This window comes from Oryza brachyantha, chromosome 6, assembly GCF_000231095.2.
Source record: "Oryza brachyantha chromosome 6, ObraRS2, whole genome shotgun sequence".
NCBI classification, from domain to species: domain Eukaryota; kingdom Viridiplantae; phylum Streptophyta; class Magnoliopsida; order Poales; family Poaceae; genus Oryza; species Oryza brachyantha.
Window position 1 is genome coordinate 15625218 of NC_023168.2, and position 15981 is coordinate 15641198.

A 15981-nucleotide genomic window follows, 5' to 3' on the forward strand; every position below is an offset into this window, starting at 1 on the left:
ACGGTCTCGGCTCCGGCCCCAACCCCAAACTTTGTCTCTGTCCCTAGCCCCAACCCTAATAGATCCCTTGCCTCAGACCCCACGACCCTGAGAAATAGGGGGACTCATCGCCGCTCACCGGAAAGGGTGTGGAGACGCCGGCTACCATGCCTCCACCCCACCTCGCCCCGCCCCGCCCCACCCCACCGGCGGCCCACCGTGCAACCCTATAGGCTGCAGCCCTGTTGTTACTCCGGGCGCTCCGGGCGGCTTCACCACCCCGGTGTTGTGCCGCCGCCGAAGCCGCAGCCCCAACGCAGCTGCCGAGTCATGGTGAGAGTGAGAGAAAATGAGGGAAGGCACTAAGGTTTGTTTAGGTTATATTGGTTTTTTAGCTATTGGGACTTCTATTTACTATATATTGAAGTCTAATAGACGTCTTCGGTTCCCAGTGAGAACTCTTCTCTGCCCCCACCCTGATCAAAACCAGGGCCCCGGCCTTAATCCCCGTGGGGCCAAAACAGCCCCTGCCCTCACCCCCATATGGGCGGGCCCCACCCACGGGGAAATTTGCCATCCCTAATAGGGTGCCTGCTAAAATGGTAAAGATAAAATAAGAAAAACGAGAGTTCTTCCCTGTGCTGAGTATGCATGCACCTTTCGCTTCGCGTACTCTCGCTTTGTACAGTTGCACGGCTCTACAGAATGCCAGCCCCAATACATACATGTCGAAATATTCTTAGTTATCAAAAATTAATATTTTCTAAATCTACAACGGTCTGATGGTCTGTTATATTTTTTATACTTAAATCTTTACATATTTGAAATAAAAAATATGATTATATTTCTAATTTGCACATTAGATTGTACTTAAAACAACACAAAGTTCTTGCTGAAACATTAGAAAACACTACACGCAACATTTACAAATGAATTCATAAGACATCAAAAAATACTTATTAAAGCATCCAAATATCCCCATGTGCATCATTAAGAAATATATATTGCAACTTAATGACTTCAAATGTGAAACTGAGTAATATTCCAATATTTGAAACATGCATTTCTCACTAACATCAAATATCAAATTTAACCGGTATATATATATATATATATATATAGACCATATGAGTAATTAAGGCCATGTTTGTTTTGGCTATTGATTATTTTAGTCTGAATTATTCAGTCAGATTACTGTAAGCAGGATTATGCCCCTATTTTTTTCAGTTTAAGATTATTATAATATAGATTATTGAGTCAGATTACTGTAAGCTAGATTGTTATAATTTGTAGTAGAATAACATGTGAGTTGTTTCTTTTCTAGATTATTAGAGCCTAGATTATTAGGTTTGCAAGTCTAAAGAGGAAGTGGAATGGCATGGAAGGTGCACCCCAATAACCTAAAAAAAGCTCACCTAAATTTGTTTATCATATTAAATAATCTACTTCAATAAATTATCTGTTTCTTTCAGCTTACTTCCAATAATCTAGATTATAATAATCCAGATTATAAATGCCCTATGGCTATGTGTTCTTTCAGTTTGAGATTATAGTCCAAATTATTGGGAGCTTATCAGAGTAAAGTCACCTAATAATAATAAAAACACCTTTTGTGAGCTTATCAGATTATAGTAATCCGAGCTCTAGATTGTAGTAATATTTTACAATAATCTATCAATTCCTTCAGCTTACTTCTAATAAGCTATATTATAATAATAACAAGCTGGATCAAACAGGAGCAAAGAAGAAAAAATATATTAAGCTTATTGTTGATGGAGTTGTATCCTTGGTATTCCATCGTGTAAGAGAGAGATACGTGTGATAGCAGAGTCATGGCACGCAGCAGAGAAAAGCGTGTAAGAAGAGAGGGACGGCGTCCGATCTCTTCGATTGGAGTAAGGGGATTTATCCAAGCAGCAAGCCAGCCAGCAATGAAGTGAGATATATGGGTTGTGTTCCTTAATTATGTCGACGAAAGGTAAGAAATTATCTAATTTTTAATAGCTATATATTTAATAATATAAACAATAAAAGTAACTACTATGAAATTGAAATTTTAGTTTACAAAAAGTGAAATGAAAATTTATCCAGATTATATACTCACTGTGTTTAATTTGTGCGTTCGGGCGTCTCTGCAAGAAGAATAATCTTGTTTGCGCAGTGCCCCGATATCGATGCGAGAGGTCCTTTAAAAATCAATCGCTATGTATGCTCATGCTCATCTAGTGGTCGACTTCCCGTCAATGATATCGACTTGGATGGTGACACAGTTGAAGATTCACGATCCCGTCAGACACTTTCACCCGATGATTTCTCTCTCTCAAAATATGCGTTGTTATAATTCTTTATTCCACTGCCATTTGTTCTCAAATGGACCGTTAAGTCTATTTCATCGTACACGGAGGAAGTATATAGAATTCAAAGTTATAAATAAGACTAATATATTTTAGTTGTATGATATACGTAGTGTATTTGTACATGGATTATTTCTCGCTTTTATGTGTGCGTTTCTTAAACGCTATATTTTTCTTGAAAAGTTTATAAATAGAAGATCATCGTCTACCTTTAGATTTTAGATTTTTAATATTGATGTTCGTAATTTTCTTTCTTATACCATTAAATACCTATTTAAAAATTAGGTAATATTCTATTTGTCATCTTTCAACACCAAAATAGCACAATCATAGTCTCGCTTGCTTAAACTAATATCTTCCTCCATATTAAAAATAATTGATCATTTTATGAAAAAAATTGACTAAAAAACTCACTACTTTAATGCTTGGAAGAAAATTAATCGGAGTAAATAGAGACATGTATAATTATTATGACTTATAAAGTAAAGTTGATCCATCTTTAATTTCTATCGTCCAAAGATAAATAAATAGATGCACCGTTGTTTACAACTAGTCTAGCCAGTCATTTAGTTTAGGACGAAGTAAGTAGTAATAAAGTCATTTTTAACAAAAATACCATGCTTAGAATATTGAGTTATAAAGCTACACAGTACAAAGAGTAAATAGAGCATTCACACATAATATGGTGATATTTATAGCCTACTTGACATTCATAGTATTTAACAAAAATACCATGTTTAGATTTTTAATTTTCTTTGTTCGTAATTTTCTTTTTTATGCATTAAACGCATATTAAAAATTAGGTAATATTTCATTTTTCATCTTTCAACAACAAAATAACACAATCATAGTATTGTTTGCTTAAACTAATATCTTCCTCCATCTCAAAATAATTTATCATTTTGTTAAAAAAAAGACTCAAAATAAGTTATTATTTTAAGGCTTGGAAGAAAACAAATCGGAGTAAATAGAGACATACATAATTATTATGGCTATTATAAAATAAAGTTGATCCATCTTTCCATCGTCCAAAGGATGAATAAATAGATGCACCGTTGTCTACAACTAGTCTAGGCAGTCACTTAGTTTAGGACGAATTAAGTAGTAATAAAGTAATTTTTAACATTGCGACGTCAGCAAGGGAAATCTCAGAGAATGGGCGAGTTCAGCTAAGCATAATTTATAATTTTGCATATTTATAAAAAACTATAGGTAATATTAATGATTAAATATAGCTCTAAAGGTTAACGGCACCACGACGGAGTGAGTACGTATCATATATGATCCAGTAGAGAATCATTGCGCAGATCCAGTGGAGATCGAGTGTACAACAGGGGCAAGTGTACACAACACAGTTTAAGCAGTTATCAACATAGTATATTCCCTCCGTTCCGGCTTATTAGTACCGTTCCATATTATAAATTTTTTAGTTTATCTTTATATATATATATATATATATGTATATATATATACCAATGAATCTAGACACTTATACAAAAACATATATATTGATATATGAAACTAGGTAAAAAAACTTCTTACAATATGGAATGGAGGGAGTAATTGTCACTGTTGACTCATATGTTGTAACTTTGATCACTAGTAATTTTTAAATGATTATAGTACAATAAATAAAGTTTAAATATACTAGCTAAATAGTTATGTGTTGCAACGTGTTATTAAAAATAGAGAAATTAAGTAAAAAGTTTTTCATCTAAAAAAATTTTAAAAAAACATGCTTAGAATATTGAATTGTAAAGCTATCTAGTATAGAAATCAAATAGAACACTCGGACATAATATGTGATGTAAAAGCCTACTTTGACGTTGATGTTGGTAGTGACATACTCACCACCAACTTCTAAAGGCTTTTTCGGATCACAGGAATTTTACATGAACTTCAGAGAAAACAGTTTAATTTCTCTAAAATTCTCATAAAATTCCTTCAAACCAAAGCATTAGGCGTGGATAGGTACCAGCTCTGCCCCTCGCGTGTTTCCTAGTGACGGGTGACTGTGTGTGTGTCTAAATAGCAATTTAATTATATATGGTGAATTCCCATTATGCATGTAATGATATACTCACTGAGTCCCGGGCTGCCAACGGAGTCCTGAGCCACCGCGGGAAGGATGAAGAAGAGGCAGGCGCCCATGGCCATGATAAGCAGCAGCAAAATGAGGCGCTCGGCGAGCAAACGACCCAGGAAACCGCAAACGCTCGGCCCACACCACATCTCTCCTCAATTATAGTCTTGCTTCTCCTGATCGACGAGCACTGCGCTGACCGGCCACTTTAAATGGATCGCCAGCGGACGCGAATCTTTATTATTTTCTGGACCGTACGTACTCCCCTTATCCAGATCCTCTACACATGCCACCGATCTATGGTCATCACACAACACACTACGAGAATGGTGGCGACGTACAGTGTTCTTTTGCCATGCTAATATAACCCACTTACTAGATCTCTTATCATACCAATATCACTAGCCTGACCAAAGAAACACCGTCACACCAACTCTTAATAGCGCGATGGTTTTATTTCGGTGCCAGGAGGGCTGGTGTATCCAAACGCTCAAATATAAAAAATAAAATTTAGTCGAGTTTAGTTTGAAAGGTTCACAAAAATAAAACAATTCCAGGAACGACATATATTTGTGCAAAACTTAACAATTTTCTTTTTTATTTTACATGAAATAAGCATTGTGCACATCCTCATCTAAACAAATCCTCTGGTTTACTACCCCTCTAGCTTTGAATGACTATACGTGGTTCTCATACCTCCATAAACCTATATATCAGTAATCCATTTCAGAGACAGTAAGTCATAGGAGACCTATACTATTAGTCGCCTTATTGTAAAGTGATATATAGATAATGGCGAATTTGATAAAAGACAAATGGTATTGTTTCATAGTATTCTCATGTTTTTACCGCATTTTTTGTGCTCTTCACAAATTAGATTGTACTTTATCCTTACATTTTATGGTTCAACCAAAAAATATTCAACAAAGTTATAACATTATTAAATGCAACATTATTCAGAGAAAATATATTCTGATTCTCCACACTAATAAGATAATAATTCCCACAAGGACCCATTCCTTATGGATTGTTGGAAGAATCAGTTCCTCATTTTTCCATAAGCATGTTTTTCAAACTATTAACTAGCGTATTTTTTGAAAAAAGATACAGATATTTTCCTTTTAAAAAATTAAATGATTTTCAAGCTTGTAATAGTTCAACTATTTAATTAATAATGAGCTAATGAGATAGCATATTTTACGTTCATCAGCGGTTGATTGAGCGGTGCCTTAAAATTCCCCAAGGTTTTACTGTAGTAAAATACATTACGGAAAACCGCTCTCTGCAAGAAGAATATATAGCTTGCGCTGTACCCCGACATCGATGCGAGAGGGGCCACAGCATACGCAAACTTGGATGGTGACACAGTTGAAGATTTCCGATCCCATCAGCCATCTTCAACCGATTATTTTTCTCTCTCGAAATATGTGCCGTTATAACTTTTTATTCCGCTGCCATTTGTTCTAAAACGGACGGCAGGGTGTTTATTTATAGGGACTTATTTTTAATCCTTAGTTACATCGGATGTTTGAATATTTATTATAAATAGTAAACATGGACTATTAATAAAACTCATCCATAATCTTGGACTAATCCGCGAGACGAATCTAATGAGCCTAACTAATCTATGATTAGCATATGTGATGCTACAGTAAACATTTGCTAATTATGGATTAATTAGGCTTAAAAAATTTATCTCATGGATTAGCTCTCATTTATGAAATTAGTTTTTTATTAGTCTATGTTTAATACTTTAAATTAGTGTCAAACATCCGATGTGACATGCGGCTAAAAACTAAACAACCCCAAGTCTATTTCATCATATACGGAGGAAGAATCCTAAGTTATAATTATGACTATTATATTCTAGTTGTATGATATACGTTGTGTAACTAGATTAATTCACGCACATTTCTCTAACTTTTAAATAATATGTTTAGCAAAACTAATATGTGCACCCTCCTTAGAATAAGCTAATCTATGTCCTCCTCTCCTCATAAGACCCAAACTCACCTCCAACCCCCTTCCAAGGGCCCAAAACCTCTCTCTTGGTCTGGTCAAATCTCTCTTCCGTCGGTCAAATCCGTACCTTTGACCTTCCTCCACGCTCCACCTTTGTCCAGTCCCGTCTATCTGAAAAGTGTAGTAACACAAATACAAAAATACAGTAACTCCTTTTATAAAATACAGTAACAGCCTCATGATGGATCTATTTTTGTAAATCATATTTTTTTAACCATCGTAGTGAAAACGGTTTTTAAAAAATAATATAAGACACATGACATATTGCTCTCTAAAGATTGAGAATATAATATTTTAGTTCTCTCACATGTATTAGTTGTACTATAGCAATAGTATACAGTTAGGATTGAAAACGGTATGGAAAATCCCGACCGTACTAGCTGCCATTTCCTTTTTTATCGACCGTTTTGGCCCGTGACGGTAATCTTCGAAAACAGAAACGGTAATGCATTTTTTCGGACCGTTTTGTCAGAATTCTGTATTGGGCCAGGAATTTCTGGAAATTTTCGGAAAATTACCGAAAGCCCAGCCAGCCAAGTTCACATGAAATTTCAAAAGGCCCAAATACTCCAGTCAGGCGTCGACCCATTAGCACCTAATTGCTAACCCTAGCACGGGGTACATTGTACACCACAACAGTAGTACAACACCGCAGCGTACAAAGCAGTCACGTCACCGGCGCTCCACTGCTCCACGTGGCAGTCACATCGTCGGCGCTCCGCTGCTCCACGTGGATGCGCAGCCGGCCGCCGCAGAGCCCAAAGACATTACGCTGCCGCTGCTCATTGCTTTGCTCCTACTTTGCTGCTGCGCTGCTCTTTTGCTGATAGTCTATACTCAATATGATATTAATTGATCTTATGTGAGTACGAAATGGATAAGTGGTACTATCAGTATATCGCGTACTTATTCTTATTATGTAATATTATATACCATTATTTTTGACATATATTTTCGCTTACCGACCGTTATCGATACATTTCTGTTCCGGTAGTACCGTCTTCGAAAGTCTGACAATGCCGATATCGTTTTCGTTTTCGTTACCGTTTTCCCCCCTACATACAGTCACACCTAGTTTCATTGTACTTTGATCCGCGCAGACAGACGACCAGGGCAACGGCCACCGCCGCCGCCACAGAGAACGGCGAGCGACGAGCGCCGCCGGCTTGTACATTGGAGTGTACGCAGCCAGAGGAACCCAGCGGCCGGCCGGCGAGGGCGTGCTGGCTGCTGTGGCGGCATCGGATGGGGATCTAGGGCAGCGCTTGCAGATATATATATGGGGTCAGTGAAACCACCTCGATCTCCTCTCGCAGTTACTTCCACCGCCCGGCCCTGTTGCTACACACAATCCATGTTTGATCCGGATTTTGGTTCAGTTCATTTGCAGCATGTCGTTTCGGATCTCCTCTCTGACCAACAATCGAAATGAAAGTGGGATCTTGAGTTTGAAACCATGTGAAGAAGACAAAAACCTGTGTATCAAAATATGAGCCGATTATACATTATATTATCAGCCCAATCTTTTTATTTCTGTTTATGTTTATAACTCAAAATTTGAATTTTTCATCTTAAATTTAGAGCTAATTTTGTGGTTTTTTCATCATATTTTATTTTTCAGACTTGACTTTTAGATAGCCAAGAACATATTTATAAAAATCATATGTACAAATTATTTTTCATTTGCAAATTTTATTCACCAAGCTAGCTCCATGGAGAACTTCCCATGGTGAACTTTATTCCAAGATACGCTGAGCAGTAAAGTTAGTTACATGATAATCCCATATGTAAAGCAAAGTACAATACAAGCAGACAGCACTGAAGGAAACGAAATTTCTCTGAAGCTAGTAAATATTAAGCATAGGCGCCAATAATAACTGTGGACAATAGTAACAATGTGGTTTGTCTCAAACACGAAGAGCTGAAAATGCTTCTTTGACTGTGATGACCTCAGCATAAACATCTTGCATCGTCGGGCGATCTTTCGGTGTCTCAATGGAGCAGGAGAGACCAAGCTTGGCAAGTTGCATGATGCATCCCAACATTCCACCCGTCACATGATTTTCAGGGCCAAGATTATATTCCACATCTTCGAAATTTGTGACTATATTGGGGTCTAGAACCTCACCAATCCTTTGAGAGAAAACTGCGCTTTCCACAAATTTGTGAAGATTCAGACCATTAGTAAACATTTCGTCTGTTGGTCGCTTTCCCGTCAGCATTTCTAGGATGATAATTCCATAGCCGTAGACATCACCATCTACTGAAACTTTGCTTCCAAAGCCATACTCTGCATCATTGAATATAAATTGTTTAAATATATTATAGGATTTTCTAGGCTTGCCTAAGTTCATCAATTGATGAATGTATATAATTTATATATATGTCTAGATTTATTAGCATCCATATGAATCTAGATAAGGCTAAAAAGTATTGCATTGTGAAACGGAGGGAGTAGCTGTTTGTATTAAAAAATCAGAAAATAAAGCAGTTTTAAAAGAGGTAAAATTGAATTAGAACCGTAAGGATTTTAGAAAGATCATATTGTTTATTAATCCTAGCTAGTCGATTAGCTTGGGTAACTGCATGCCATCGTGTAGTATAGTAAAATGCATAAAGCTTTAAGATTGGAATGTAAAATGTAAAATTTGAAAAATTATATTTCATCAAGAAGAGTAATATTTTTTTATCAACTAATATACTAATTTTGAGATCTACCCCATTTTATATGTTATTGCTCATCTATTTTTTCTTTCAAACTACCAGTCATAATTAAGTATAGCTATCAGCGGACAAATAAAATGCATCTTTAATGATTATGGTCCACAAAATGAAGACTGGTATTTACTTCTTTTACGATAGAAAAGGATAAAAAAATTATCACCTGGAGCAATGTATCCAATTGATCCTCTTGGTCCTGCTAAGCTTGTAGATCCATTTATCCTTGAAGAATTGCTATCATATAGAAACTTAGCTAACCCGAAATCACCAAGGCATGCAACCATGGCATCATCCAAAAGGATGTTGTTGGGCTTCAAATCGCAGTGGACTATCGGTGGAATGCAATAGTTATGCAGATAATCCAATGCAGAAGCAATGTCCACAGCAATTTTTATTCTGTACCCTAAACTCAAAGGCTTTTCCAGACCATATTTGTTCACTTTTGGGTATAGCCAGCTCTCCAGGGTACCATTGCCCATGTATTCAAGAACAAGAGCTTTGAACTCACGCCCTACTGGATCACATGTTGAGCAAGCAGTAATCACCCGGACAAGATTTCGATGACGAGTGTTCCTCAGGGCTTCACACTCAGCAAGGAAGCTCTTTGGTGCCCCAAGCTGATCGAGCTTGAAAACTTTGATAGCAACCGGCAGCTCCTCGAACTGAAATTTAGCTTTGTACACTGATCCATATTTTCCTGAGCCAACTAAGTTGGCTAAGGCAAAGCCATTTGTTGCTTTGACTAGATCGGCATATGTGAACTTCTTCAACTCCTTGCAGGAAGGGTTAGATGCTTTCTCGATTCTCTTCGCTTTCTTCAATAGAATGATCACTAAACATAGCGTCAGGGCAAGACAGAAAGCTGTGAGCCCTGTGATCTTGAGAATTTTAGTGTGCTTTCGCTTTGATGCCATTACATTGCAAAGAGGTAACTTTTGCCACGGATATCTTGCACATAGCTTGTTGTTCCCTTGAATAAAAACCACACTTGTGTTCTGAAATATCCCTCCTGTTGGTACAGGTCCCTCAAACTCATTGAAGGACAGATTGAGGAGCTTCATGGAGCCAAATGATTCAATGAATTCAGGTATCATGCCAGATAGATTGTTTTGTGAAAGATCTAACTCAATGAGGCCTCTGAGATTTATAAAAGAATCAGGAATCCCACCATCAAGAAGGTTCCCTTCCATACGGAGCGAGTTCAAGTGGACACACTCACCCAGAGTGGAGGGAATTTGTCCAGATAACCGGTTATTGGAAATGTTTAGAAGATCAAGATTGATCAAGCCACCAATCTCAGCTGGTATTTCTCCATCGAGTTGGTTATGAGACAAATCCAGCCATTCAGAGAAAGAGGAAAGTGCAATGAGCTCCTTTGGTATGCTACCATCAAAGCTGTTACAAGAGAGGTTTAAGGCCTCTAGATTCTTGCATTGCCCTAAGGAACTAGGAATTGTTCCACTCAAATTATTCTCCTGTAAATATAGCTCACTTAATGTACTCAGATTACCGATTGAAAGCGGAATTTGTCCTGAGAGTTTGTTTTGCGATAAGCTAAGAACGAACAAGTTTGGCAGATTTCCAAGTGAATCTGGGAGATTTCCGGTAAGCAGATTTTGCTCCATATGAACAACTGAAAGGTTTGGGAGGTGGTCTATCTGTTCTGGTATGGTACCTGATATTTGATTTCTATCTAGCAACAGTTCTTCCAAGCTCTTCGGAAGTCTTGCAATCGAACTTGGTAAGGTTCCTTTCAGGATGTTCATATCTAGGCATAAACTAACTAGTTGGGTACAAGTTGCCAATGAGGATAAGAAAGTCCAGTCCCCTGATTCTAGTTGATTTATCCCTAAATTTAGTTGTGTCAACTGAGGCAGGTTCCCAAAGGAAGGAATGATACCATGGAACGCGTTGTCACGAAAGTTAATCACTTGGAGATTTGTTGCATTGGCTAGTGAAGTGGGGATTTTTCCCTGGAATTTATTTCCCTGCAAAATCAATGTTTGAATGCTTGGAAGGGTATATCCTATGTCATCAGGAACTTCCCCAGTGAGCATGTTTGAGCCCATACCAAGGTATGTGAGTTTAGACATGTTGTACAGAGAAGCTGGAACTGTCCCTGACAAATTGTTGTATGTCAAGTCCAACTGCTGCAAGTTTGACAGTCTGGATAAACTCGATGGAATCGATCCCTGGAAGTTGTTTTGCGAAAGCAAAAGCTGCTGAAGGGAAGAGAAGTTCTCTATAGACGATGGTATGCTTCCCGAGAGGTTGTTTTGGGAGAGAACAAGACTCACCAGTGGTGAGGAGACATTTGAGATTGGAGGGATAGATCCAACAAAGTTGTTAACTCCAAGCATTATGAGTTGAAGTGAGGGGCTATTAAAAAGAGCAGAAGGAATCTCCCCTCCAAGATGATTATTTGTTAAATCAAGCAATTGCAGCGATGAACAATTTGCCAGGGAAAGTGGGATGCCTCCGGTGAGACTGTTATTTGTGAGAATGACAACATCAAGAAATGAGTTACTCCCAACTGAGGGAGGAATACTGCCTGTCAGTTGGTTATTTGCAAGAATCAGAACCGAAAGTTTGGAGAGTGTACCTAACCCTTCCGGGATGACTCCCTGTAGCTTGTTGTCATACAGGTAGATCACTTCCAGATTTGAGCATTTGCTCAGGCCCGAGGCGATCTCACCATCGAGAGAGTTGTTCGAGAGATCGATGATCTGAAGGCTAGAGCATGAGGACAGAGCTTCCGGTACCCCACCAGTGAGGCCATTAGAAGTGAGGTTCAGGTAGGCGAGGCGATGCAGATGGCCAAGCTCGGGTGGGATGCTGCCGATCAATTGGTTAAACGGAAGGTGGATGCTCGTGAGGAAAGTAAGGTTTCCAACGCAAGGTGGTATCTGGCCATGGAGGCTGAACGACTCCAGGTTCAGCCCGGTGACTCGGGACGTGTGGCTCTTGCTGCAGGTGACGCCGGGCCAACGACAGTATTCAGGAGAGTCGTTTCTCCAGGATGCCATGGCTCCGGCACTGTCGGAGAGGTGGAGCTTGAGGCAAAGCAGAGCCTGAAGATCAGCAGCATCATCGGACGCATTGTGGAGTGGTGCAGTTGGAACCTGGGAAGATGCGGTGGATTGGATGCATGCCAACAGGATGGCTGCAAGAACAAGGGACATATTGTGAGGATTACAGTGCTGGCAACTGGGTTAATGTTTCAGATTGAAGCTTTGTGTGGTGCTAATGAATGTAGGTGAATTTATAGACGAACAGAGACGCATTAGCAAGGCAGTGTGCATGGGGGAAGTCAAGTGGTTACTGTTGGAGTGTTCTGCAGAAACGGCAGAAGACCTTAGAAGACTGAATAAACAACTTGTGGTTGTGGATTCTGGTCCAACATTTTTTTTTATGATTGAACTTAGTTTCAGGACTTTGTAGTTCAATTGGGCGTATACTCGGGGTCTTCTCAGTCTGGTCCCTCGTTCGGAACTGTATGCATGCTGAAAAGATGGACAAAATCAGCTAAGCTACAGTATCGGTTTTAGCATGCATGGTGTTGTGAGTTGCCAGCAGTTTTTTAGCACACGGATGGATGTCCACCGTTGTTTGCATGTCATCTAAATAATTATCAAAAAATATGAAAAATTTTGATAAGATAGATAAATATGAGTTATATCACTAAACAAACATGCAAGTTTAAATTTAACTTTTACAAGTTGTAGCAAAAATAACAAAAACAATTAAGTTTGTGACTTTTAACAACTGGTTTGCAGTTTGCAGTTTGCACATGGTTTTATGAAAAGATGGCCCCTAGACGACGATGAGTTTGCAGTTTGCACCATTAAAATCATGCCGAATTTTATGAAAAATAAAATCAAAGTGAAGCATATGGTTTGCGAAATGCACTTGTGATCATATGCAATAATCGATGATTTTTCTGTGCAAGCTAATGCTCCGATGCAGCGAGTTATAGCAAATTAATGCCAGATTTTCAAACACATTCAGTTAATGAGGCTCAACAAGAGTGGCGAATCTTCAGTCACTAGCAAACGTAGTGCTCAACAAACAAGCAGCAAACGTAGTGCTCAATGACGACTGTCGCTAGCAAAGTCTATGCCTAACTCGTTGTTTCCAATTGAATTCAAAAATGCCATCTTCAGTCAGTAGTCAGTTGACACCACAGAAATACGGCATTGTGTGCATGTATTGACTGGTGTGGAAAGTGGTTAAATCGAAAGCAGTCAATTCACAGATGCAAAGACCAAAAGTAGTGGACTCACCTTACACTTTGTTGTATGACAGTGTGTGCATTGTGTCCTCAAATGGAAGAGTTTGTGATAAGAGATTTGCTCCGTTTCAACAAAAAGTACTTCGAGGTACCGGTACGTCGAGATACCGAATCGTTTCTAACCATTGGATTTAGCTGACTAGGATGTACACAGTTATATCGAATGATCGGAAATAATTTGGTGAGATACTAGTACCTCGAGGTACTTTTTATTTGATCGAAACAAATTAGTTTGCAGCCCACTTGTTGCTTAGTCAGTTTAGTTCCAAATTTTTTTTCAAAAACATCACATCGAATCTTTAAACACATAAATGGAGCATTAAACATAAACAAAAAATTAATTACACAGTTAGGGGAAAGAAAAATCGTGAGACGAATCTTTTGAGTCTAATTAGTCCATGATTAGATATAAGTGCTACAGTAACTCGCATATGCTAATGACGGATTAATTAGACTCAAAACATTCATTTTATGGTTTTCAGACAGGCTATGAAACTCTTTTTCAATTCACGTCAAAAAACCTTTTCTAACATCCGGTCAAACGTTTGATATGATACATAATTTTTTTTTTTGAAACCAAGGCCAGCTTAGTGCTGATTTTATATTGAGAAGAGCTATAGAATTTCACAGCCCAATTAAGGGCCTCACAGGGAAGCCCTCTCTACAGATTCAGTTTACTCTCGCGTTCGTGTATACAATTTTACAGCTCAAAAATTTTCATTTCTTCAACTAAACACCACTGTAAGTCTGCAAAAACTAACAAAATATAGGCTAAAAAACGCAGCCCCTACATGAATGCCGTGGAAGGCTCGTCACATTTTCGACGCATTCATTCCGTTGCCGTACGTTGGAGTCATCACTATTAGTCTGCAGTCCGACTTGCTGCAACTTGCAATAACAAATTTGGAGCCTACAATTGCACGCCAGACCGTCCGGATACGCTCTGTCATTGGTCCAAATTGGGGTGAAAACGATCAGTAACGGTAGAGCATATCAATGGAAATGGTCCTCGGCTGATGGACAACGGACCATATTAATTTACTCCGTATCAATTTAACTATTTAGAGTCACCTACAATATACTACTATAAAACGTTTTACCATTGACTAAATTTATCAGTTGATAAATATATATAATTTATATATGTGTATAGATTCATTAGTATTCATATAAATCTAGCGAGGCTAGAAAGTCTTATATTATCAAACATATAGAATAATATACACAAAATTTAAAACAATCATCGTAGATGTGCTAAAGCATGTCATGCATGCGTTTTTAGGCCGCGTTCGTCCCACCCCTTAAGTTAACTTATCCCCTCGTTTTCCATGTGCACCCTTCTCGAACCGTTAAACGGTGTATTTTTTATAAGGTTTTTCTATAGAAAAGTTGTTTAAAAAATCATATTAATCTATTTCATATTTTTTAATAATTAATAATTAATTAATCATATATTAATATATTAGTACGTTTTTCGTGCGAGTACTCACTGAATCACTGAATCGAACGCGGCCTTAATAGAGCACGATGTGTGTCCTTTCTGGATTTTCCGTTCCCTCCGCCTCCCTCCTGCATATATTGTTTCTCTTTCTTTCTCTATTGTGTTACGTAGTAGTAAATAAATTACTCAATACTAAGTATAAAATCTATACATAACAAATTAATCTCGTATGTAGTTGTTCCCCTTTTTCCTTCTTTTAGTAAACATATTACACAACTTTCTTTCAGTAAACAACTTACTTCCGAATCATTTATGTTATAAGCAATTTTACAGTACTTAAGAAGATAACGGGAGGTACTAAAATTTTACGCTAAAATTTTAGTACTTCTCGGTACTACTCAAGAATTATAAAATTGCTCTAATACGATAGAGTAGCTACTTAGCACTCTTCCGTCCCATTCATGCGTAAACAAATTACTAACTTTTGTTTCAATCCAATCCTCTCACGTAACCTGTTCTCTGTAAAACAATTGCTCCACGGTCTTTTTCTCGTATAAACATATCATTGTCCTCTACTCTAGATCTTCCTAAAAAATTACTTTTCGGCCTTTTCCTTGTGTAAATCTATTACAATGTCATTTTCTTTGTAAATAAAATTATTCTCTTGAGTAAACATAGTAATATTACTATCCAAGGAGAGTAATTTTTTTTAGTTCGACTTAAGTAAACATATTGCTGTCTCTATGAAGGATAGTAAAAATTTACTCAACAATTTGGATCCTCCGGTACATGGTTGTGGATGAAAATTTTACTTGTGATCATAATTATAGCAAAAGTGTAAAATAAAAAATTTACTTGTCTAATAGACGAGAATTAATTATCATAGCGATGAAATTGTTTCTGTACACTTGATATGAAGTAAACAGATTAGTTTGTGTGCAATGATGCTTTTTTAATTGAATTGCTTATTTGCGCACATCTAGTAAGTCCATCGGTAATTGTATTGCTTGGTTTGTGTTGGTAGGTGCGTGGCTAAGTGGGACTAAGTGAGAAGCGTGACATTGTTAATTAATGCCTTATATATCTATAC

General features: G+C 37.8%; 1 protein-coding gene across 1 annotated transcript; it reads right to left on the reverse strand.

Moving 5' to 3' along the window:
• Positions 1 to 8148: 8148 nt before the first annotated feature.
• On the reverse strand, positions 8149 to 12341 carry LOC102701834 (probable LRR receptor-like serine/threonine-protein kinase At3g47570). Its single transcript, XM_006657021.2, has 2 exons — positions 9323 to 12341; positions 8149 to 8728 (listed from the first exon to the last, which is right to left on the reverse strand). Exons 1-2 carry the CDS (start codon positions 12339 to 12341, stop codon positions 8346 to 8348), a joined length of 3402 nt encoding a protein of 1133 aa, XP_006657084.1. The 3' UTR covers positions 8149 to 8345.
• Positions 12342 to 15981: the final 3640 nt, after the last annotated feature.

Bases quoted from the DNA above. Each gene is read 5' to 3' on its own strand.
- LOC102701834 (XM_006657021.2), bottom strand. From the start codon at position 12,341: ATGTCCCTTGTTCTTGCAGCCATCCTGTTGGCATGCATCCAATCCACC. The intron at 8,729-9,322 runs GTGATAATTTTT...TCAATGATGCAG, and splicing joins AATTGGATACATTGCTCCAG to AGTATGGCTTTGGAAGCAAA.